This window comes from Mustela lutreola, chromosome 18 (genome assembly GCF_030435805.1).
Source record: "Mustela lutreola isolate mMusLut2 chromosome 18, mMusLut2.pri, whole genome shotgun sequence".
Lineage (NCBI taxonomy): Eukaryota > Metazoa > Chordata > Mammalia > Carnivora > Mustelidae > Mustela > Mustela lutreola.
Genome location: NC_081307.1, coordinates 7,599,377 through 7,625,466, shown reverse-complemented (window position 1 = coordinate 7,625,466; position 26,090 = coordinate 7,599,377). Strand labels below are relative to the sequence as shown.

At 39.9% G+C, this 26,090-nt stretch overlaps 2 protein-coding genes across 2 annotated transcripts in view; one reads left to right on the top strand and one right to left on the bottom strand.

The window, feature by feature from the left end:
• Positions 1-1,800: 1,800 nt before the first annotated feature.
• TM2D2 (TM2 domain containing 2) lies at positions 1,801-7,084 on the bottom strand. Its single transcript, XM_059156325.1, has 4 exons — positions 6,739-7,084; positions 5,858-5,945; positions 3,699-3,814; positions 1,801-2,522 (listed from the first exon to the last, which is right to left on the bottom strand). Exons 1-4 carry the CDS (start codon positions 6,963-6,965, stop codon positions 2,309-2,311), a joined length of 645 nt encoding a protein of 214 aa, XP_059012308.1. The 5' UTR covers positions 6,966-7,084; the 3' UTR covers positions 1,801-2,308.
• Positions 7,085-7,350: 266 nt separating this feature from the next.
• Positions 7,351-26,090, top strand: part of ADAM9 (ADAM metallopeptidase domain 9) — a 148,260-nt gene continuing 129,520 nt past the window's right edge. The window contains exons 1-3 of the mRNA XM_059155828.1: positions 7,351-7,690; positions 17,423-17,520; positions 20,782-20,840. Of these exons, the coding sequence (XP_059011811.1) occupies positions 7,594-7,690; positions 17,423-17,520; positions 20,782-20,840 (254 nt within the window). The 5' untranslated portion in view covers positions 7,351-7,593. The remainder of the gene's footprint in view (positions 7,691-17,422; positions 17,521-20,781; positions 20,841-26,090) is intronic.

Genomic DNA, 26,090 nt, shown 5'->3' with positions numbered 1-26,090 from the left:
AGCTGATAACATTTTATTTCAACACAGGAAACAACTGAAAAACAAGCAGTTTCTAATTTAACCTTGACAGAAGGACACTTGTGGATTTTAAAACTTCTCTGTAGCCACAAACTGGATATAACACAAATGTGTGTGTACACACACATACATGTACACACACGAACAGACCTACCAAATATGAAGAAACAACCTGAATCCAGAGTGCAAAGGAAATTGAATTTTTCCTAACACTGCCTTTTTTCAATTAGTTTTCCAGGTTGTACCACATTTGGCTAGGGTCTGTAGATGTGCAGGATGAGCATTATTTGTAAATCATATTCAAACTGACAACGGCAGATTGTCACAGAGAAACACTAGGTTCTCATGATCACCCTGGCAGTGGTCTCCAAAAGCTTTGAGTAGGAGAGGGCTTCTTTTATAGGACAGATCCTTCAATAATTTACAGACTATGACCTTTTTACCTGAGCTCATCCTCCTGGCAACATTAGGGATTTTCATTCAGCCTGAAGGCTGCCAAAGTATTGGTGTTTTTAAAGAAAATAGCTTTTGATGGGGTTTGTGAATATTCTGAAGATTTTTTTGAAAAGTGTGAGATGAGGCAGGATGGCTTAGAGCAGGATCTTATTTTCTTCGGTAAGATTTTAATTTGTTTTCCAGATTTCTCTTACAAGTCAGTATTTTATTTTTGTTTTTTAAAATATGGGATCTTAAATTCTATGCAAAATTTTATTTATGTGCATTTTTTCCTGGGGATGGGGTCTGGTTTTTTTCATGACCTCCAACAATTTAAAAAATACTATATACTTATAGTACAGACATTATGGATAAGAATCTACCAATTATTACTGTTACAAACAAGGTTAAGGTCAATGTGGTACAGAATTTTCAAGACAGAATAATCTGTTTTAATTTTTACACATTTGTCAACCATTTAATAAGAACAGTAATCATATTAATCAGGGATAATAAAGCTGAAGCTTTCAGAAAAGCTGCTTCATAATGATAGAGCATATCCAGTGTTAATTTAACTGTGATTCTTGGTTCTTATGTCAACTTAAATTAGGAGACCAAATTTTAAGTAGTTCTACCTTGTTTCTAGAATTTATCCTGATTATCAGGCTCTTTGTTTGACCTGTCTGTAAAGTCCTCCTTTTACTTCATATTTAAGAGTTCTTTTCAACTTAAATTGCAAAGGATGGGAACTAGGTTTCTCAGAACTTACAATTTAGAACAATTCCTTTTATTGCCAGTGATTTGGGAATGCAAAAGCTTGGCTATCTCTTCTTCCAAACAATTGAGTCCGGTAGCCCACAGTGAAAACTTCTGGTACCATGCTTATTTTGACAGAATGTGTTCTTTTTGCCCCCATAAATCACGTCTTAACTCCACCCAATTCTTGGTAATTCTGTCCTTTAAGTAGGAATGTTGTTGTTTTTTTTCTTTTTGCCCTAAAGGTATGACACTTTTCACCTTACCTAACATAATTGTGAAGAATAATTTTATATTAGTTGTAGAAGATTTTTTTTTAAACAGCCTACAACATAGGCTCTCTGAACTTGTATATAACTAATTTTTAGATAGGATAGTCAAGAGGAGAGCTTACCCGACATACCTGATTATTGTTGGGCTTTCAAAATATAAATGAAATGAAATTATTGTACTGCATATACCGCCTCTGGAGCATAATAATGATGTAACAATAGGATTTATTAGTAGAGTGGTTCATTTCAAATGCCTGGCTTTTAGCAAAACATACAGAATTTTGAGTCTCACTCTACTTACTGAAAATACCAAACAGCATTCCAGGTTGGCAAAATTTATTCCACAACTTAATTTCAGAAAGTCAGAATTTCAGTGAGTATTAAAATCCATGGCCATTTTACTTCTGCTGAAGATCTTCACTGGTTCGGCTTCACATCTCCTCTGCATGAAGATTTCAGGGTCACAAAAAGGCACCTAAAAATATTTACTTTGCCCATCTTGTTGGGTCCACTTGCTCCAATGTACTGAAGATACAGCAATGTCTAGAAATACAGTATGGAAACCCCTGCAACTTACAAGATAGTCAGTATCCTTTATATTTTATATGTGAGGAAAGGTACACACTTGATTCCCAAACACTGTTTGTCATTTCTAGTCTGCAAGATAAAATTTGGGTTGAAAACCCAGAGTCCAAAGAAACCTTCCTAACCAAACCCATTCCCTCTGAAGAAGGAAAGTAATGGTCAGGTCTGTTATCAAGGAAGTTTTGAGCCTGTAGAGATGAATTCAGAAGACATGCCTCTCTGGGCCATGACCACAGCTCTTTTTAGTAGACAGTGCACCAATTGCTGCCATCACTTGGCATCAGCCCTCCAGTAATAAGCAAAATAAGGTCAACAAACCACCAAATCCCAAGTCCTCCAAGTGTCAATAGCTTCCCCACTGCTGTGCCAGTGTGTCCCAGACAGAAACGGTCCACTCCGAAACATCCCAGGAAGAACGAGTAGAGTAAAGTGGTTATGAAGTAGTGTCCCGTGTATCTAGACAGAACAAATGAAGAGGAAGATGTTTACCACATGAAAATTAAAACACTTAAGGACGAATGAATTTAATGCAAGTGAAAGGATGATGTAGCAGTCCCTCTGTGGCCTCTCATCCTCCCCAAAAAGAAAATCTCTAGTTGGCCTAGGCTCTCAGAAGAATACTACCTAGGGGCATAAAGGAACAAATACTGACTGGACTGGACAAGAGCTAATCAAGCACATGTGCTCTGTAGGCATCCTGGGAGGAGTAGAGTCTGGGCCTGCAGCCCTCCCTGACTCAGGCACCTTTCCTGAGGCTGCACTTCTGAATGCAGTTCTCTATGGAAATGTCATGGTCTTTCCTCAGATGAGCACTGATCTCTGTATACCCTTCTATTGTTTTGTGGCGACTAAAAATGAGGTTTCTTCAGTAAGGACTTGGGTCTTATGTACTGCAATGACACTCAATTACAATTGCTCTAATATTGTCATCAAACACCACGGACTCCATTAGCAACTGATATAAATACATGCTGTGCCTTCCAGCAAAATTTACAGATTTTACCCTAATTCTTTAAGATAAACTTATTTTTCAGGAGAGAGATCCACACTTGTCATAATAAAACCTTTATTTCTCTGGGATGCCTGGGTGGCTCAGTTGGTTAAGCATCTGCCTTCAGCTCTGGTCTTGATCCCAGGGTCCTGGGATAAACCCTGACATCTGGCTCCCTGCTTAGCAGGGAGTCTGCTTCTCCCTCTGCCTGTGCTCTCGCTCTCTTTCTCTGTGACAAATAAATAAAACCTTTAAAGAAATAAAGAAAGCAAGAATAAAACCTTCATTCCTCAAACATTAAGACTATTTTTATAGGATTTATGTCTACCATAGGAATTTTGGAGCTAGATCATCTGGTCTAGCTCCTTTATTTTGTAGGTGAGGGACAAAGTCTCTGGTCTTCTACCGACACTTAGCTTGTTGATGAAAGAGACACTTAGAACTTATGGCCTCTGGTCTCATAAGTCCAGTGTCCTCTCTGTTTGTAACCACATCACTCCCGCCCATGGATTATGCGCAGTAGTAATCATGTTGCCCCTTTAACACTTAAGATAAAAGAAAAAAGTCATATCATGAGATGACAAGGAAAACAGCTCTACCTCTATCCAAGTACCAACTACCCCATTCAAAGTAACACTTACTTTATACAAGGTTTATTCTCCCGCAGGAAGGTCCTAGGACTGGCACACTCAATCCCATCGAGGGCCCGGCACTGGACAGAAGTGTGTTCCACATCACTGTAGGCCTGCCCACCGAACTGTGGCATAAAAACCAAACCAAAACAAAACAGCCCAAACTTACCAAAGAAGTTACACAAAACAGATCTTTATGTTCATTAATAAGAGGTGACTCAGGACAATATTGTACTAATAAAGTTGGGGTAAGGCTGTGTTCAAGAGCTAGGAATTTAGTGATTCAAGTGATTTTAAATTATTCCACCCTAACTGTATGTTGTTTTAAATAAACTTTTTTTTCTTGTAACTAGCTTCTTTAATATGGTGAAAATATTTAAAATCAGTTTCATTAAACACCACTTAGAATAGATGGACACAATATTTTAATTATCCTGTATTTACAGGAAAGAGCACATAGTTGAGCATTTGGGAATGGGTATTTAAAAAAATCAATGTGTATTAGAAGTTCTATATATATTGTAAATGAACATAATTAGGAAAAGACCTCAGAATATCATGACTCAGAACTTTTTATTTTTTAAAGATTTTATTTATTTATTTAACAGACGGAGATCACAAGTAGGCAGAGAGGCAGACAGAGAGGAGGAAGCAGGCTCCCCACTGAGCAGAGAGCCCGATGCGGGGCTCGATCCCAGGACCCTGGGATCACGACCCGAACCGAAGGCAGAGGCTTTAACCCACTGAGCCACCCAGGCACCCCAGAACTTTTTTTTGAATGTGGGATTATCAGATATCTGTAGTATGTTTTTGTGTGTTTAAATTTTAGCAAAAAATTTCAGAACAGGACCTCTGACCATTTATGTAATTGAATTCTAGCAGAGAAAGCACAGCTGTACATTCTCCACTGGCACCTTATTAAGTTGTTCACTACTATTTTCACTGGTGCATTCCTTAAAGGGAAGGGAGCTGGAAATCATACTTCCCCTGGGATTTAGGTGTTTGAGTACTGGTCCTCTAGGACTTCTGGGGAAAGTGGCAGCTTGCGTGGCCTAACAGGAACAGTTCAGTATTTAATTATAATAGGTAAAAGCAGGGGCACCTGGGTGGCTCATTAGGTTGAGCATCTGACTCTTGACTTTGGCTCAGGTCATGATCTTAGGGTCATGGGGATTGAGCTCTGCATCCAGGCTCTGCGCTCAACACAAGTTGGCTTGAGATTCTCTCCCTCTGTCCCTCTTTCCCCTCTTTGCTCTTTCTCTCAAATGAATAAATAAATCTTAAAAAAAATAAAACGGACAAAAGTGATCTCTATACAATGCTACTCAAACCTTCAAAACCTTCATTGATAATTATCCACACATCAAGATCTCATTTTATTGAAAATATTTCTTTACACATGACTGCATTAAGAGTTGCCTTTTGGTCTTATTACTTTCAGGTTTATTTCTCTGTCTCTGATTTAGTACAAACCATATTTTCCCATAAGTCTCTTATAACTGATTGAATCTTGACTTGCATTATGCAGCATGATGGGGAGGTACATGAATTTCACTGGTTTTGGGGAGACTAACTAGGATGTTATTAATGGAACTGAATGGCTTTCTTCCATCCCAGAGGCCGTTGTACCTAAGGCTTCTCCTTGAATACAACCTTCTACAAAGGCAGATACTGATAGGCCCCATCTATTTCTTAAGGACATGGTGGAAAATGCTTGCCTTATGAAAAGAAAGATCATTGGCAAAAGGAGCTTTGCCCGAAATGCATGTGTAACAAAGATGCAGCTTAGTCCATTATTGGTTTTAGAAAGTGCATAAGCAAAGAAATAAAAAGTGCATAAGCCTTTCTTTTGTTCTTTTAGGAAAGTGCATACTTGAAGGATAATGAGGAGGTGACATAATAGCTTTAAATCAGTCAATATCAGCCCAAAGAAGCAAAGACAGTTTGGTCTGTGCACCTGGGTAGTTTTGGCACAGACACTCCTTCCTGAGGAAATGAAATGGCTTGATCAGTCACTGATGCTGGCCAGGCTGGAAATTTCCAGGAAGTCATTCTAATTAAGTCTATAGGAAGGTAACTTCATATCCCTGATACTTTGTTGTAACAGCATTTGGCCAGTACTATTTCTCTACGGAAGAGTTTGCTTATAAAACAAAATGAAAACCCACCTTGAGACAACCATAACCGAGTTCCTGGGATGCAGTTGCATTTCCAACATGATCCACTGGGTCGTCACATTCTATAAATTCATCAGGGCTGTAAATCACCAGTAAGATCATGACTGTCATTCTCATATGGTTTTTGCAAATGGCTGTTTAAGTGCATATAATCAAAACAGGCAAGAGGCACTTCAAGTTTTCTAGGGTTTAATTCTGACTGATCCCCAAGGCAAGAGATGCTGTCAGACTGAAGAACAGCAGGTCAAATAGACAGCCATCCAAATGATCCTTTTACTGGGGAAGGAAGCGTTTCTGGTCCTATTTCTACGTGGATTCTATTTCTCCTATGGCTTTCTCCCTTTCCTGGGCAAGGAGCCACAAGACAATGGGAACAAAATCGAAGCCAAAGGATTCCCAGTTCTCTTTGCATTTCCCAAACGCCTTTTCTCACGGACTAAAAAGAGATGTTAAAAATGACTCGGTTCTGCAACGGTTAGGATATTGCTTTTCTAAAAGAAAGTGCCTCGTGGCAAGGACAAGTCATTTCCTCTATTTGTGCCTCATAGTGAACACCTACAATGGATTCTCCTTCGTTAAAGGGAGCGGGATAGAGAAGGCACAACCTCGTACCCTTCTTCCGGAGACTATATGATGTCACTCCTCCCTAGTTCTCTTTCGGGATCCCAAGGGATCTGCCACCGACACACAAGGTTTCCCCCTGCATGGGTGAGAGGAGTGAGAAACCTGGATGAAATTAACCTCCCGCATGCTGACTGTCAGGTCCTCAGGAGGAGAGGGTCTGGGGAAAAAAGCCACCTCCCTTCCCCCACCCCAACACCATATATCCTTGGCCCCATCTCCATCTCTGCCTCGACGTCTGGGTAGCTTACAGGTAAGAGCAAAGGATGACTGGAGACTGGGGGTCGCCATATTCCCAGCTCGGAGCGCCGGCTGAGCCCTCGGGGTGGGCGGCGCCAGCGGATGTGAGCTCGGGTTCGGCCGTAGCGTTGTGCGAGTGGCTCCGAGAGACACAGTGCAGCAGAAGTAGGTTCCCCAGCAGCAAAGCCGCCTGGCCGCACAGAAGTAAGTAACTCACCGGGCAACCACCCAGCACCATCTTCCCGGGCCCACTGGCGGAGACCCGGACTCAACCACAAAGCCGAGCCTACACATTCGACCCAAGCAAGCCCTGCCGGGTTAGGCCTTTCCGCGGAGCCGGACTCCTCGCCACAAAATAGCCAATGGGCGCGCGGTTCGACGCTCCGCCCAACGCCCGCAAGCCAATCAGAAAAGGCTGCGCAGGGGGGCGGAGCTGCCCTTCATTTCTGCTCCTCAATTCCGCTTCTGGGTCTCGCGCTCCGCCTTCTTTTCCTTCTGGTACTTCCTCCAATCAGGTTCTTCTACGCCCAAAGTAGGCGGGCCTAGGAGCAGAGAGGGCGGGGGCTTGTCAGGCAGTAGGCGGGGCAGCGAGTGTGAAGGGGCGGGGCGGACTAGTGAGGGTTTTAGCGGCCGGGACAGAAATCCTTTCTCCCGCGGGCGACTGGATTTTTCTCTACGTCAGCGTAGAGAGCGCGATGTCGGGAGCGAGCTCGGACAGGAGCCGAGTTGCGTCAGTGCCGAGCGCGTGTTCGTCCCGGGAGCGCGCATCCCGGCCAGCTCTGGGGCCCCGGCAGGGCTGGGAAATGATGGAGCAGGCGGAGGCAGAGGCGACCCAGTGTTGAGTGGAACCTGCGGAATCTGCCGCGATGGGATCGGGCGCAGGCTCGCCCTTTCGGGTCCTCCGGCTCCAGTGGCTGCTGCTGTTTGACTTGGTGGGCCCAGTTCTCGGTGGGGCTCGGCCAGGTGGGTGTCCGCCCCGCAGGGACCTCTGAGATTTGTTTCCTAGGGTTGGGACGCTCGGAGTTACCCCGCGGTGCCTGGGCGCGGAGGGGCCTGGCTGGGGACTGGACCTGGGGTCGGGAGGCGGAGCCGCTCCAGCTGTGTGTGCAGAGTGCTCGGACCCGAGGCTCGGGGTCTGGCGCCCCAAACCCTTCTTGGCAGTGTTCTGGCTGGTCCCTTTTCCTCCGTCTCCGGCTTGGCAGAGCCTTTTGCGGTGCGCCCCACCCCCATCTCGCTCATAACTGGGTCCCCCAGACTCTCTTGGGACTTCTCTGGGACCGACTCTGCCCTCAGGGAGTCGGCTGAAAAGCCTTGGAGTCTGAGTGCACGCCGAGGGTGTGTTCTTGTTTAAACTGCTTTGAGAAATGGAGCTTGGTTTTGCTTGTGAGTTCATGTCACTTGGAAAGAGACCGGGAGATGGAAGTTTGGCTCCAGGTTATCGTAATTTGAAATTTTGACATTCATTTTAAGAGCGGAGTTTCTAGTATGTCCACCGAACTCGATTTAGTGATGGAATAAAGGGGGGTTGCTCATTTGTCTTGGGCCATTTTGTTGTTATAGTAAATAGTATTTATTTTTGGAAGCGAAGTGCTATGTTTCTATAGCCAAGCAGTCTTTTATCTGCATTTTTACTGGGTTCGTAATGTCTTAAATCCGTAAAAATAATCCCTGCTCTGCTTAAGCACCGGTAAGAATTAAATCGTTCATGTGAGATTGCTTTTGAATTGTGAAACTTCCCTTGAATATGTAAGGTATTTTATCCTGGAGATGCCGAAACGTAGTGGTAACAAATTGCTAACACTCTAGCTTCTTTCTGGAAACGGCTTCGTTTGTTCTGGCTCTTGCTGAAATTATTGTTTGCATGGTTCTTATTTTCTTTATTAGCCCTTGAGAGTGTGATGGAGAATGAGAGTTTTAACTGAAGGTTGCCTTGAGAGTTGCTCAAAGGTGATGATGGAAGATTTCACTGTAGGATTGCTGACCTTCAGGAATTACTTTTTTTTTTTTTGGCAATTAAGTGAATTTGCCTCTTTGGAATTCTGAAGCTCTACATACTGAAACTTCATTGAACGGGAAGACACCATTTCTTTTCTGGTTAACACTGTTTTTGCTGTGCTTTTCATAGATGGTTAACATTTACCAGTCTGTAAGATGAAGTATAGTATATACATTTGGAGTTTTAGTAATCCATGATTGTTTGTGTTTGAAAATATTAATAAGACTATATTTTTAATGTTAATGTATGTATTATTGGATACTTGCATATAGATGAATGGAAGATCTTTATGCTTTTTAAAAAAATTTTAAGATTTTATTTATTTGAGAGAGAGCATGAGGGAGCATGGGGAGTGGGCAGAGAGAGAGGGAGAAGCAGACTCCATGCAGAGCGGGGAGTTCTACTCAGGGCTGGATCCCAGGGCACCTGAGCAGAAGTCAGATGCTTAACAGATTGAGCCACCCACACGCACCTAGAATAGCCTTATGGGTCTTAACCATGGCTTTAACAGTTTATGGCCAATCCTTCATTTAAGCGTGGTCATGCTTTCAAAATTTAGTCAACATTTATGGAGTTCCTTTAAGACACCATGCTTAATGCTTATGGACCGGCAAAGGGTGACCAAATGGGCTAAAGTCTTTATGGGAGATGTATAAAACCTTGGGGGAGGCTTATAGTATAAGTGGTATTTGATCTCATCTACATCAGGGAATGTTCAAGTCAAAGGATATGAATGTGTTCTAAGGAGAAGAAAGAGTTTTTGTGAGAGTATGGAAGGATAAAAGAACATGACTTGTTAGGGAATGAAGAGAATGTCTGCAGGTGATCTACAGGAAAGGGAGGCAAGGAAGAAACTAAGGTAGATTGGTACCCATTGGTACAGCCTTCTATTCCATGATAAGACGTTTGGACTTTACCCTGTAGGAAGTTCTTTGGGCAAGAAGGTTTTTCAGATTCCATACGACATAACTAGATTTGCGATTAAGGTAACTGGCAAAGCAGGGGAAGACAGAACACAGGAGGGAGAGACTGGAGGCTGGGAGAGACCAGCTGAGAGGCTTTTGTAATAGTTAGCAATGAGTCAACTCCTATTTCTCCAGGGGAATGTTCCTCCGAAATCAGCTGACTAAATTTTTGCAATACAGGATGTTTAAAACATGCACTGAAACATTTTCTGTTAATGAAGAGGAATTTGAGGACTCAGTAACACCCACACATTAGCTACAGTAGAAGTTGAATAGGTTTTAGTAGGATCTTTACTACCATTTATAACGTGTCAGTGAGGAAATGCAATATAAATTCCAAAGGGCTGACACTTAACAGTAAACTTAAAACCGCCAAAACTGAGGCTGACAAAGGTAATTTTCTATTATTGTGAAAAAATAACAAGGGGAGTTGGGTATGAAACTTTATCCGATTTTCTCTTTTAAGGTAGTAATTATAATGCAGACCTAGATTTTTTTTTTTTTTTTTAAAGGCTAGATTCTAAAGACATTGAGTTTTAAAGCTTACTTATGGTGAATCACTATAAAACAAACTACATGGTAAGAGTTTAAGTCCGTACTAATTTTGTCTTGGGTGCCAGCAAATTACTTCAATTTGTATCTTTGTGTTTTTGCTGTAAAGGAGAATGACGTCTTTTAAATTTCAAGGTAGTTTTGCTTTTAACTTTAAAATAAAAAAGAAAACATTTATAGCTAATATATATACAAAACAAGTTATAGGTTCAAGGCAATTTTCAAAAAAACATTTAAATTTTATGTCACGAAAGTTGACTTTATATTTGTTTTTTGTTAAAAATCCTAGTTTAGGGGCACCTGAGTGGCTCAGTGGGTTAAAGCCTCTGCCTTTGGCTCAGGTCGTGATCCCAGGGCCCTGGCATCAATGGCTCTGCATTCGGGCTCTCTGCTCAGAGGGAGACTGCTTCCTTCTCTCTCTCTCTCTCTCTCTGACTGCCTCTCTGCCTGCTTGTGATCTCTGTCAAATAAATAAATAACTAAATAAAATCTTGGGCACCTGGGTGGCTCAGTGGGTTAAACCACTGCCTTTGGCTCAGATCATGATCTCAGGGTCCTGGGATCGAGTCCCGCATCGGGCTCTCTGCTCAGCAGGGAGCCTGCTTCCCTCTCTCTCTCTCTCTGCCTGCCTCTCCATCTACTTGTGATCTCTGTCAAATAAATAAATAACATCTTTAAAAATAAATAAATAAATAAATAAATAAAATCTTTAAAGAAAAAAAAGAGATCCTGGTTTATTGTAGAATTTCTCTGAAGGTGCAAGATCTGAGTAACTGAAAGCTTTTTCTTGAAATATGCACAACCTCAGATATATGACATAGATAATAGCCTCCTGATACTTTTTCCCTTTGATATGTAATATATCTCAGAGTCTTGGAGTTATGCTGTCCTTTGAGTCAGTGCTATAGGACTGCCTCCTAAGTAGATCTTGGTATCACTTTGAACTGTACAATCTTTTTTGTATATTGGGAGATTATTCTAGTTTATTTCTCATTTTGTGATATTGTTATTTTAGTCAAATCATTTTTCCTGAAGTGATCATATGTGAGATACTCCTTGAATCAGACCTTTTAAGAATGAATTAGGAAACCTGAGAAGTTCACCTAATGTGGTCAGTTTTTAACTATGCAGTTGTTTCTGAGTTTGTGTTTATCTTAACATAAGAATTAGAGTATTTTAGTTTATAAGAAGGAAGCATGATGCCACTGCCAGACATTTGTTATGCTGTAGGACAGTATATGGGAAATGCCTTTTTCCCATTGACATATTTTTCTTTTAATGAGATTTTTCATGGTTTAACTCATTTTAGGAGGTTCCCCCCCTTCCTTTTATAGTATTCCTTAGAACCCTTATGCAAGTAGACCCCTGGAGAGCCTGTTCCATTGGCTTCATCGATAAATTAAAATTCTTTGTGAATAGAAGCTCTGATCCTAGCTACCTGAGAGGGGTGGCTAAGCATTCTATAGCAGAGCCATACAATGAAATAGAACATTGACGTTAAAATGACAAATGTGTGGACCACGTGGATTTCTGGAGAATTGGCATTAAAAAGATACTCGTCATAAAAATAAAGCTTAATTCTGGTTGTACATGACAATTAACAAGTAGGAGATCTGTTATGAATGACTCTATAAAGATAAGAAGGCATTTACTCAACATGTAGTCATCAAATACTTACTGTACCAGAGCAGGAAACACATGATCTATAAATTATATTGTCCTTATAAGGTATCATTCTTTGTCTCAAGAAACTGAAATTCCTTGCTAGAGGAGCTTTAAGTTCTTGAGGGTATTAAATCTTCTAAGTGGTTGGTGGTTTTCCCATAGGGGCACTTAAAAACAAACAACAGCAAAAGCTCTGTTTCTTTTTAAATGTGAAGACGGGTAAATGGTAAAAAAAACAAAAAACAAAAAACAAAAAAAAACTCACTCAAAAAATATAAGAAGGTAGGACATAGCAATTGAAATTATAATTATTTTTGAGTATAATTATTAGTATATGATATTTATTTGAGGCTGACCTTGTGAATGGAATGGAAATATGTGGCTCAAAGTAACAGGGTTTTCTGGATTTAATTACAATAATTTCTCTTTTAAAAGAATTCAGGCAACAAAATTATTTTATTCATGCTCTATATGGAACTCAGGTTTATCTTCTATATAGAGTGAAAGTATTTAAAGGTGGCTGTTTGTTTACATAATAGGCAGGAAGGAAATGAGAAAAGCCCATGACTGAGAATTCACATTTGTTTGCTTTGCAATTAAGTAGAATTCTCTTGTTTCCCTCTACTACAGTTACTATTCTGAAACATATACTTAGACTTTCTGCAAAACACAGTTCATTAAAAGATCTAAGGAGTCAGAGGAATAAAGAAGTGCAACTAACACCCTTCTCTTTCACTAAGTTGAAGATTCTTTAAGTTTCATGTTTCAGCTCTTATTTTTATCTCCAGCCCATGTTTCCTAGTAATCTGATTTTTGACAGTGTGCTTATTCTGTCAAATTCCAAAGTAACAAATCTGTATCCTCTGCTAGTTGATTGTATTAAGATTTTTATTTTCATTGTGAACTATATGCTTATAGTGTTTTTCAGTGGGGGGCAGTTTTGTCCCCGGAAGGCATCTGGGGGATATTTTTAGTTGTCACACTGATAGTTCTTCTGGCATCTAGTGGATAGAGGCCATGAATGCTACTAAACATCCTACGTTGCACAAGGCAGCCCCCCACAGCAAAGAATTTTCTGGCCCCAAATGTCAGCAGTGCTGAGGCTTGAAGCTTTGTACAAATAATGTGCATGCACTTCCTTTATAGTAACATGGGAAACATGTAATTTTGGTTCCCATGAGAAGGTTGCTACTATTTGGGATTAAAAAGAAAAGGGAATTTGGGAAAAAATATGTACATTTGTTATGATGTTCTTGGAACTCCTTATGGCACTCAGAAAGATCCTTGGATTTTAAAACCAAGAAGTCAGTATTGGAATAACAGTTTGACTTAGAGAAGTTATTTTTGGGTGCTATAATTTTGAGAGTCTTATTAAAAATAAAGGATTAACTATGTTGTTGTTGTTTTCCTAACAAGAATTATGCTTTAAAGTGAGAAGGGCAGAAAGAGTTTTGTGTCTTATTTTCCTATACTGGATTGCTATTCTTTGCTAACAGCCTCACAGAAAGATCCATAGTTTTATACCTGATATTATAAAGTTATTTAACCTGTTTCACATTGAAAGCTCTTTAAATATCTGCCTGCCCAATTGTAGTTCTCTTTTCTGAGACATTTCTTTTTCTCTGTGATTTCTTCTGAGTTGAATGAGATGAAAAAAAAAAAAAAAAAAAAAACTTGAGTCGCATATTGTTTAGCTTCTAGTGTTAACAGTTCCCTGAACCTGTTACGATATATGTCAAAGCCTGTAAAGATTTACCTAAAAAACTTTCTAGTTTGAAATAACGCTAGGGTCATAGGAAGTTGCAAATAAATGTACACAGTGATTCATTTTTTGTCACACAGAGCTTCTAATTTATTACCTGCTAAAAGAATTTTATTCTTGCCAACTATTTGCACCACTGAGACAGAACAGGAACTTGCAGAAAAACCCTGGCCCCCTCAGAGCACCAATGGCAATAACCCATTTCTCTAGTCCAGCTTGCAGGTGGCTGTATGTGATCAGGAAGCCAGAAGCCATAAGCTGGAAACAAGCAACAGGACCCAATTTACAACAGGTGTGCTCCTACAAAGACCAGACCAAACCAGACCAGTCAGAGCCAAATGGACCCAGCTCTGACTTTTTGCTGACTTTTCTCCCCAATATAATGTTATATATTATGCCCAGCGGTGGAAACTTAACATGCAAATGAAACATAACATGTGTGAAGCATGGTTGATCAACTGGGGCCCAGTTTCCTGTATTTCCCCAGTGCTACATGCTTAGATGTCACTCCTTTCCTACCTCAGCTGCTTTAAAAACTTTCCCTGGCCATTGTTCACGGAGCTAGCCCAAGGACACTTTGCTTTGTGCTATCTGCCTTTTGCTCTGGCAGAAGCCCCTGATAAAAGTCTTGCTTGAACATACCTGCTTGGCATCTTATCAGTTTTCATTGCCCAGAGTGCCGGGAGTCTGGTTCTGTAACATCACCACATTTCTAGTAGTTGAACAACTTATCATGATCTAGAGTGAAATTAAGGTAATATTGAAACTTGTATTTTTAGCAATTTGAAAACAACAGAGGTCATTGAAACATTTCTTCTGGGTGGGGCAGTAGTCCTGTACCTCAGTTGATGTAGGATTAAAGATATTTTATCTAGTGATCTGAAGCCTTCATTTGTGAAGGCCTTGGGGATTTCTTTTGACATGGTTCCCCATTAACAATTCCAAATACCTGAATGATATTTTATTATAGTATGTCATAAGTATGCCTTGGATTAGCTTATGGCCACTTTTGTGAGTATTGGAGTCTATCCCTGGTGTTCTCATGTAATGACTCGAAGCCATCTTAGATAGCATAATATGCCATAGTATAAAGATATAAGGGGTTTGAAGTTGGGTAAAGAGTTTGAAAACTGTTAGTATGAAATGTATTGTATTAGATAGGATACAATTTGTTTTCCTTTTGTATCTTTTTTAAAATCCCAAGATAGACAAGATTATAGACTTTTTTTTTTTTTTTTTTTTTTTAAGATTTTGTTTATTTGACAGAGAGAGACAGGGAGAGAGGGAACACAAACAGGGGGAGTGGGAGAGGGAGCAGCAGGCTTCCGGCTGAGCAGGAGCCCAATATGGGACTCCATCCCAGAACCCTGAGATCAAGACCTAAGCCGAAGACAGCCGCCGCTCAATGACTGAGCCACCTAGGAGCCCCAGAATAGACATTTTTATATACAGTGATATCTTGGAGAAAGTTAGCTGTAAATGCTTCATTTTAATCTGTATTTGAGAGATCTGAGAGGTGTAAAACTTAATATGTGAATGAGCACTCAGTTTGGATCCAAAGGAAGAGAATGGGAGTAGGGAGACCAGGTAAGAAGGACTGGGTCTTGTAGGTGTGAGGTTAGTAAGGCTGAGGAAGGAACTTTGGGAGATGCTAGATAATCAGCACTTTAAATGGATTGTGCCTTTTTGTTGAACAAATACTCTTTTTTCCCCCTTATAATTCTGAAGGTAGTACAGGGATTATGCATTACTCATTGTAAAAACAAATTCAAACCATACAGACATGGAGGGATGCAGGAAATAAGTCCCATGTCCTTATCTCAATGTTCCATATCTCTGTGTGTCTGTATATATCTAAACCACATTCATGAGGAGGCTTAAGACTAGCATACACAAACAGAAAGACTGAGGGAAGAACAGACACATTTTTCTCTCAGTGGATCTGAGTGCATTGTGACTCGAGTGCATTGTGACAACTCCTTCAAACAAGTTTGGTACATTTACTTATGATATTTACATGTTTACATATGATATTTTATAGTCTCATATGTGCAATATGATATAATGTTTCATAAATGCTATACTGCAGAGTTGATTAAAATGAAGTCTCTCCCCTCATCCCACTCCCTATAGGTAGCTACTTTAAAATATAATTTATTTTATCATAGAAAATTATAAACACACATAATAGCAGAGAGAATAATGAACTCACATGTACCCATTACCCAACTTCAATATAATTTCATATGTATCTCTTCCCTCACACACACTCTATTTTGATACAAATCCTAGACATCATATAATTTTGTCTGTGTAAGACATAAGGACTTTAAAAAGAAACCTTATCCACAATATGGTTATTACACATAAAAAAAAATTAACAGTAATTCTTCAGGATCATCAAGATTTCCCTGATTGTTTCAGAATTTGTTTTTTTCCACTGATTTGTTGAATTAGGATCCAAAGAGGTCCATACATTTATAAGGCTCTTTAACTTATGGAAGTCCTTTCTTCCCCCACCCTCTCCTGGGCACTTATTTGTGAGGGAAATTCCACTTAATTAAATTATTTTGTAATATACAGACATAGAGAGAGATGGAATTTTCATTCATGGTCCTTAAGTGGTGACTTCACCATCTACTTCATCACGTTCACTGACTGAAAATAAATTGACATGCCATCAGCAAAGATCCTGGAAGAAGATAATTGTGTTGGGTATATTGAGAGACCTTGTATCAGACTCCAACAAGGGGTGTCTTACTAAGGGATTTCCTTGGGCAATTTTGATTATACTCCATTTTTGCTTTAGTGATGACTTTGGAACCCAAGTTCCACTTAGCTATGATTCCACTGTGCAGTAAACTGAGCAGGATTGGAATTGGGAGTAAGTCTGCATGATTGTTTTGAGTTCTTCACTGTTAATAAATTTTACCAGAAGTGAGTTTTTGTTTTTAGGACACATTAATGGCAGTAATGTAATGTTGAGATAATTGCTACGTTGTTAAGTGTGTATTTATTAAAGTTAACCGATGAGGCATTGAAAGTAATTTTTCTAATTGTCCTTGTTTGTTTCATAAGTATTCCAATACCATATCAGGGCGATATGATATGATTATGATATGGGATGAAGGGAGAGACTTCATTTTACTCAACTCTGCAGTATAGCATTTATGAAACATTATATCATATTGCACATATATGAGACTATAAAATGTCATATGTAAACATGTAAATATCATAAATAAATGTACCAAACTTGTTTGAAGGAGTTGTCACAATGCACTCGATCGACTGAGAGAAAAATGTGTCTGTTCTCCCTCAGTCTTTCTGTTTGTGTATGCTAGTCATTCATTTTGGGTGAGGGTGAAAAATGGGAGATGAGTAAATGGTGCTGGGCTCCAGGTGCCTTCCCTCCACTTCCTCTCCAAAGCACTTTTTTTTTTCTTGTGTGTATACCTTCAGATTTATTTTAAGGAAAAGGGTGAATAAGATTTATAGCAAGAAATTGTTTGAAAATGATCGCTGTGTATGCACTGTGAGGACTTACATCCCTTTAAACAAAAATATTTTTCCCCTCATACTTATCAAGTATATTGCTATTTTTTGTGTGAAATACACATGCACACCATATATATGAATGTCACATGATTTTCCTGTGATTTAAACATTCAGCCTTTGATTTCCATTACATTTTGGTACCATTTAGTTTTTCACATTTACTTGTTATGTAATATTTATTATTCCTTTTTCTCTAGGCTTTCAACAGACCTCACATCTCTCTTCTTATGAAATTATAACTCCTTGGAGATTAACTAGAGAACGAAGAGAAGCCCCGAGGCCCTATTCAAAACAGGCAAGTTATCTCTTGAGAAGTATGTATGTGTTTAAATTTTACTTTTTTTTTTTTTTTTTTTTAAAGATAGTGTGTTACTTTCAGCAGGGGTTGGTTCACTGAGAAGTGTTGGCCAGTGAACAGTACACTACCATACATATGGCACTGATATCCATTGGCCATTATTCTAGTAAAGTAATATATTGATCCTTAGTAGCTTTTTTTTTTTTTTTTTGAAAGACAAATGGTCAACTTGAAACATAATAGAATGAAATAATTAAATAAAATTCTATGACCAGGGTAGGATGTGGATTATGTAGTTTTCTAACCCTTTTCTCACTGGTCTTGGTTACAGTGGCCTTTTCATAATAATAAGAATTAATCTCTCTCTTGGCTTATGATAGGTAGAATACATCATACTGTATCTTCACAGACTCTGGAGAAGAGTAGTATGTTACATGTATATTTTTCATTATATGGGAATGTTCACTCAGAAGTGAGTAGAAGAAACATTACTGTGTTGTTAATGGGGTAACCAGTACACAAAAATTATTATTATTTTTTAAAGATTTTATTTATTTATTTGACAGACAGAGATCACAAGTAGGCAGAGAGGCAGGCAGAGAGAAAGAGGAGGAAGCAGGCTCCCTGCCTAGCAGAGAGCCCGATGCGGGGCTCGATCCCAGGACTCTGGGATGACCTGAGGCGAAGGCAGAGGCTTTAACCCATGAGCCACCCAGGCGCCCCCACAAAAATTATTTTTTATACTGTTTTCTCCAACTGTAAAGTTCAGAAATACTAAGTTTGGAATTCAGTTGATTTTGCAAACTCTTCAACTTTAGAAAAGTATAATCTAACTTTATTATAATTTAAAAGTAACAGATGATGCAGGATAGAGTTTAGCTTATTATGTCTGAATCTCTGGTATATTCATAAGTAGAAGGGAGTGCATACATTGTTCAGGGACTGGGCCTTATAGAAAGAACACTGGAGTTTAGAGGCAGGAGCGTTTAGTTCTTGCCCGCCCTCTGGGTACTACCTTTAGTTGCATACGTCATTCACCTCTAGTTCTTCTCTATTAAGTAAGGAATAAATGGCCCTACAATTTATAATTCTTCCTTTCTTTTGTTTTGAACTGGATGTTCTACCATTTGATTATGTTTTGTCTTAGGATGGAATTAATGTGTACTTGCTTCATTATTTTTCTCCTTTTCTTCACTTTTTAGCACAGGGACTATGCTTTCGACTTTATTGTGTTTCTGATTTCTACATCAGTACTGCACACATAGGTACTTGTGATCATAACAAATGTCATTCATATGCCTTGATAAATATTTGAACAAGTAAAAGCATGGTTTGGGCATTGGAGATACGCCAGTGAACAAAACAGACACAATTCATGTTCTTATGGAGCTTCCATTCTATCAGGATGGGGGTAGGAGGATACAGTAAACAAAGAAATAATATAAATGAATAATGTAGATTATTTAAGGTGATAGTATGTGCTCTTGAGAAAATTATACCAGGAAGGTGGATAGTGAGTGCTGGAAGTGAGGGTATGGGTGGGGTAAGAGGGTTTGTATTTTTTTAGTAGGGCAGCCTTACTGAGAAGTTGACCCTTGAGTAAAGACCGGAAGCAGGGGAATGAGCAATCGGGACAGATATTTGGGCAAACAGTACAGTATCAGGAAACAACTCTCAGACTCTTCAGAATTTCTGTGACAATAGGACAGCCAAGAGCAGACAGGATAGAACAGCACACGCCAAAACTGTGAAGGTGGAAGGAGCTTGGAGTTTTTGTTGTTGTTTCTAACTTTCTTTTGTTTAATTTTTAGTTTTGATTCTTTTCTTATTGGAGTATAATTAATATACAATGTTATATTAGTGTCAGATGTACAGTTTAATGACTTAGTAATTCTATACATGACTCAGTGCTCACCTTAAGTGAAGTCACCATCTGTCACCAAAGTTATTACCATCCTACTGACTGTATTCTCTATGCTGTACTTTTCATCTCTGTTGTCTTATTTATTTTGTCACTGGAAATTTGTACCTAGGAGCTTGGTATTTTTGATGCCTAAGTTGAGATTGAGGTAGGTCACAGGTAGCTCACGTTGTGAAAATAGAGTGCCAGGAGCTGTAACTTGGTCTAGGCCCTAGAAGTGGGCTCTTGATAAGTTCCAGAAGAGGGGATCATGCTATTTCTTGGCAAAACGTTAACTTAGAGCCCAGAAACAATAAGGAAAATAAGAGGTCACTTCTGATAATATTATTTGTTGAGTCCCTCTGTGACTTTTCTTTTTGGTCAAAGAGTTAATGGAAAGTGAAATCTCATGGTTCTAGGGATCACAGTAAGCACTTCTGGTGGATGAACTGGTGAGCTGCTGGGGAAGTTGTTTGAGATAAAGAAGAGGGGCCTGTGAACTTGAGCTTGTGTAAGTGCAGGTTACCTTATCTCAGTTCATTGGCTCAGATGCTGTCATTTGTAAGACATTGTTGTTTAATAGACCACTAATTATGGGGCGCCTGGGTGGCTCAGTGGGTTAAAGCCTCTGCCTTCAGCTCAAGTCATGATCCCAGTGTCCTGGGATTGAGACCCGCATCAGGTTGTCTGCTCCGCAGAGAGCCTGCTTCCTCCTCTCTCTCTGCCTGCCTCTCTGCCTACTTGTGATCTCTGTCTGTCAAATAAATAAATAAAATCTTAAAAAAAAAAAAAATAGACCACTATTTACAAAAGAAACAGAAGCCTGCCAGTTCGACTGCTGCGCCTTTGTATGATGCATCCTGATTTCAGAGATGTTCATTTGAGGGGAAAAAAGTGGGTTTTAGAAGTGGTGAAATGTGGTAAGCTGTGTGAAGCCATAAAATCATAAGAGTATGAATTTCAACTTTTGGGTGACCAGAAATAAAGATAATCCTTTGAAACTAAGAAATGCATTTCACTTAAACAAAAGGGAAGAAGTACTTTACATTGTAGTTAAAACATGACTACACTTAATAGAAATAATTTCTGAAGTTACAACTGAATTATAAATGAATTTAAGGAAAGTTTAGATGGACATGCAAGTGATTTCCCACAATGGGTTATTAAAGGAAGGTAGGGATGATCAGAGTATCTTTTTATTATTTAAGAGCAGTTATAAGGTTCTGTAAAACAATTTCAGTCAGTGCCAGATTATTTTAACTCAGGATGGAATTTCTAGTCTTATAAATACCTGTTGTTGAAAAGTGATTTATAAGATGGTGTTTTATTGTTTTTTCTTTTCCCCCCTGTGCTTTTAGGTGTCTTATATCATCCAAGCTGAAGGAAAAGAGCATATTATTCACTTGGAAAGAAACAAGTAAGGAATTTTATTTACTTTGGCTTTTTGGTTTAAAAAATAGTATGTTTTTAAAGAGTGTATTTTATTTTATGTATTTTTTAAAAAAATATTTTATTTATTTATTTGAGAGAGAGAGAGAGTAGCAGAGAGCATGAGAGGGGAGAAGGTCAGAGGGAGAAGCAGACTCCCCAGGGAGCTGGGAGCCAGATGCGGGACTTGATCCTGGGACTTCAGAATCATGGTCTGAGCTGGAAGCAGTCGCTTAACCAACTGAGCCACCCAGGCACCCAAAGATAGTGTATTTTAAATAGTATATTTAAATAGTCTATTTAGTTAGATATTGTTCAGTAGATTGATAAAAAGGTGAGAATAACAGGAGTAGCAGTGTGGAAAAAGTCATACTATTTTTGGTTTCCGTTGATGTTAGAGCAAGGGAAAATAAATTAAATTAAAGCCAAAGAAAGTTGTATTTCAGGAGAAAACTTTTTAGTTGTGATTGGCCTAAGTAACAACTAAGCAGGGGTAAAGAAGTCTTTAATAGCTATATCAGTCTGCTTGTGCTGCCATAACAAAATAACGCAGACTTTAAAAAAAAAAAAAGGAAGTTTATTTTTCTCACAGTTCTGGAAACCAGAAGTCCAAGATCAAGGGGCCAGCTGGGCTGGTGTCTGGAGAGGGCTCTCCCCTTGAGTTGCAGATGGCCATCTTCTCATGCTGCGCTTACATGGCCTCCTTGTTATGGGGGGTGGGGGTTAGGGGAAGGAGCAAGCTCTGTGGTGTCTCTTGTAATAGGGACACCAATTCTGTCAGTTTAGGACCTTACTCTTATGACCTTACTTAACCATAATTACTTCCTTAGTAGCTCCATTTCCAAATATAGCCACACTGGCTGTGAGGCTTCAACATACGAATTTTTCTGCAGGGGTTGAGCATGGGGAGAGGGGATGGTCACGATACTTAGGATGCAAGAGTAGTCTCTCACCACTCCCTTTTAATTCCTTCTCCACATTTTGGCACGTTTTCACCTGATTCCACTTTGGTAATCTGTTTTCTTTGACCCACCTCTTGAAATGCCAAGTTTTTAACCATGCTGAGTCACCCACTTTCCTGTGGTCTGTCTCTCCCTTTTCCTTTTTCTTTCTTTCTTTTTAAAAAAGATTTATTTATCTCTTTGAGAGAGAGAGCGAGAGCACACAAGTGTGAAGGTCAGAGGGAGAAGGAGAGAGAATCTCAAGCAGGCTCCCCACTGAGCATGCACCCTGATGTGGGACTTGACCTCATGACCCTGAGATCACAGCCTGAGCCAAAACCAAGAGTCAGATGCTTAACTGACTGTGCCCCCAGGCGCCCCCACCTTTCCCTTTTCTTATGTAGCACAACTTAAATCTTAGTGAAAAATCCTAGAAAAAAAAAAAAGTCCCCTGATAAGCCCATCTACAGTGAGGTGTGAATGAGGGAGATATAAAGTATTTTTGCTTAAGGACATGGTGCTCAAAGCATAGTCCTGGAACCTCTCAGCAGCCCTTGAGAATTTGTCAAGTGCAAATTCACTGGACTAACCCTAGAATGAAGTAAACGTTTGGGAGGTGTCATAGCAATTTGTGTTTTAACAAGCTTTCTAGATGCATTTTGTGCATCCTCAAGTTTGAGTAAGATTTTTAATCCAGAAGAGGATGTTAATCTAAAGGGTTTGAGTCCCCCTAGCAGAAGTTCAGGCAGTGCAACGGATATGGTCCAGCAGACTTTCTGAAGCCTTCTACTGTATTTGATGGACATTAACATTTATTGAACATTTTCTATATCCCAGGCACTGTATTAGGTACTTTTAGGTATACTATTTATATAATTCTCACAAAACTCCTGAAGGATCTTGCTTGACTCTAATGCAATGATGTCAATATGTAAAAAACCCTAATAGATCCAAATATTTTCTTCTGTTCCTTTCTGTAGGACTTGTAAATTAATTAATTAGTTAATTAATTAATTTAATTAAAATTAATTAAAATCATACAGTTGACCTTTGAACAACATAGGTTTGAACCAATGGGTTGGCTTATATGTGGATTCTTTTCAATAAATATATGTACAGTACTGTAGATGATTTTCTCTTCCTTATAACCTTATGATTTTCTTTCTTTCTTCTTTTTTTTTTTTTTTTTTTGAGAGAGTGAGAGATAGGGAGAGAGAGAAAGAGCGCTAGCATGGGGTAGGGAGAGGGGCAGAGAAAAAAGGAGAGAGATAGTCTTGCCCAGTATGGGGCCCACTGTGGGGCCTGATCTCCCAACCCTGAGATCATGACCTGAGCTAAAATCCAGAATTGGACGCTTGACCAAGTGAGCCACCCAGGCACCCCCCCTCACTGCCCCTTTTTTCCCTAAGAGAGAGAGAGGAGGGGAGGGGCAGAGGGAGAGAGAGAATCTTAAGGTGGTTCCATGCCCCACATGGAGTCTGACTCAGGGCTCAGTCTCACAACCCTGAGATCATGACCTGAGCTGATATCAAGAGTGTGACTCTTAACTAACTGAGCCACCCAGGTACCCCCTTACGCTTTTTTTGACAACATTTTCTTTGGCTTACTTTATTGAAAGAATACAGTGTAAAATACATATAATGTGTAAAATACGTGTTAATTGACCACTTACATTATCCATAAGGCTTCTGGTCAACAGTGGGCTGTTAGTAGTTACATATTTAGGGAGTCAAAAATTATATTTGGGTTTTTGACTGCATGGGGTGTCAGTGCCCCAAAGTCCTATGTTGTTTAAGGGTCAACTATAGTTTCTTATGTTTGTATAACCTTTATCTCATTTATTGTATTGTTATAATCTAAATGTTGAGCAGTGTCTGTTGTCCTCATTTTATGCATTAAGAATATCAAGGTTTAGGGAAATTCCTTGACTTGCTCAAACGTAGTTTGTAAGGTTTTAAGCTGAGGTACAAGTCCCAAGTCATTTGACCAGAAGTCTGGTGATCTACATATGTATGTTATGTCTGCTCTGTATTACTCTGCTTCTTGATTTGGTGGCAAATGGTACTTTTCCAGGCATTTGTAAGAGTTGTTAGGCCTTTGAGTATCTTTGAAAGGTGGTCATCAAAGCTAGTGATCACTAATAAAAAGCACAGTGGATATCTTTAATAGAATGGCTCAGATGCATTCTTTGTAGTAATAGGGAAATTATGAAATTCAATAAAGGAGTGACTGTGTTCTAGTAAATGCACATTTTTTTCCCCATTGCCTCTAGAATAGTGGTCTTAACTCTTTTTAGGTCTCAAATCCCTCAAGAATTTGGTTAAGGCCATGAACCCTTCTTGTGGAAGAGGGTACATAATCACTTACATGGAGTATTTGGCAGGAACTAGGGTTATGGGAAAGAAGAGATCACATCTTTTTGTGCAGGTGCTGCAAGATTTAAAAATGAAATGGAAGGGTAAGTTAAATATGTCAGTTTTATTACTGATAAGGGCTGGGTGGAGGATTTAGCTTAGAATGAAAGCCTGGTGGGCCTCTTAATCCTGAACCCCAGCATCAGGCAGAGTGGCCTCTAGGTAGCACATTCATGTCAGTGCTACCTGGTGGTTGCTCTCCTTCTGGAGAAGCATAGCAGAATTTGCTCTCACTGGGTAGGCAGTGACTTCAGAGCAGAGCAAACTATCTCCAGTTTATTCTTTTCAGATTCACCACTAGATGGAGGGTGTGTGTGTGTGTGTGTGTGTGTGTGTGTGTGTGTGTGTGTGTTGGGGAGAGACTGGAGAGGAGGCACTGCACTGATAAACAGGGTTGAGTAATTAAAAGGACTGCAGATGCCTTAGGCTACTCTCAGGCTCACTCTGGGAGCTTTTATAAAAGGTGAATGATACGGTGCTTCAGGACAAAGAAAGTGCAGATAATCATCAAGGGGATTGAAAACTTTATGTACATCCCAGATGTGCTTTGTCTCTAGATTACAAACCTGTGAGATAAGTGTCTTACTTTCAGGGGAGCCCAGGCACATGTTTACACAAGGGGTCTTTTATACCACCCTGGTCAGGTAGCCAAAGACAGGCCGTGTAACTGATTCAAATGCCTGCAAACCATCAATCTCTCTATCTTTAAACAGTATAGGCAAGCTGACCCTGGCTGCCTCCGGGGGTGTTGGGAACTTTAAATGGCACACTGTAAATCACTAGCTAGCACACTCCCTTCCTGACGTGTCCATAAGCCCTGGAGATAAGCATGGAGCTGCTCTGGTCCTGCAAATGACAGATTCTTTGTTTGACCAAACTTCAGTCAGGCTTCTGGACCTTCTAGGTGTATCAGTGCACTTCCTTATAAAATCCAGTTTTGGTAAGAAACCTACTAATTCAATTTAGCACGAACCACTAACCCCCTTGTCCTCGATTTCTGATCATTCTGGACATGTGATCAGGCTCCTCATTTTTTAGCTGTCCCCAGGTGACGTCTGATCACCATGTCCTGTTTCCAGCAAGTATCTGTTAGGTTGCTTTAGCTAGAACCCCCCCTCGCCCCTGAAATTTCCTGTCAGTAGTTTTCTATCCATTGCCACCCTGCCCCTTGGCTATAAATTCCCCCTTGCTCATGCTGTATTTGCAGTTGGTCCTTCTCTCACTCCTCCACTATGAAATCCTTTTGAAATGGTCCCAACACTTAGTGTAATGATCCTGAATGAAGTCTGCCTCACTGTCTTTAAAGGTGTCATTGGGTAATTTTTTTCTTTGACAGTCATTGTGCCATGACTCAGATAGGATCAGATTCATCATTGGACCCCCGGATCTCTCACCCAGGGCCCTAAGTATGCACCTTTGAAGGCTTGTCTTCATTCCTGGCTGATTGATTGGGGATCCATTGGGGAGTCTGACTCCTGAACTGTTGCACCAGACAAACGTCTATTGACGCTGGTAAGGACAGATTTTGATTTTTAAGATACTGATTATACTCTTTGAAGCTGGGTTAGAGTCCCACGCTTTTTTTTTTTTTTTTTTTTGCAAGGTACCTGCTGGGCTGGAAGGTCTTCCTGGCTCCTTGTTCTGAGTGGGGATCATTCCCTGACTCCCTGGGCTGGAATCTTCTTCCTCCTGGCTCTCTCTGAGGTCTGTCTCTTTTCTCTGTTGTATCCCTCTTCTCCCAGGGGAACTTCTCAGCCAACTGAAACCCCTTTTCTCAAACTCCTGCTGACTTTCTGCTGGGTCTGCTTACTTTCTCATTGACATGATTTTGGTGAGGGTGATTTGGAACTTCATTGTCCTCTTTGGGAAACTTGAGATCTCTCC

Bases quoted from the DNA above. Each gene is read 5' to 3' on its own strand.
- TM2D2 (XM_059156325.1), bottom strand. From the start codon at position 6,965: ATGGTGCTGGGTGGTTGCCCGGTGAGTTACTTACTTCTGTGCGGCCAG. The intron at 3,815-5,857 runs GTGGGTTTTCAT...TTTATGCCACAG, and splicing joins TCGGTTATGGTTGTCTCAAG to TTCGGTGGGCAGGCCTACAG. The intron at 2,523-3,698 runs GTAAGTGTTACT...TGTTCTGTCTAG, and splicing joins GAGAATAAACCTTGTATAAA to ATACACGGGACACTACTTCA.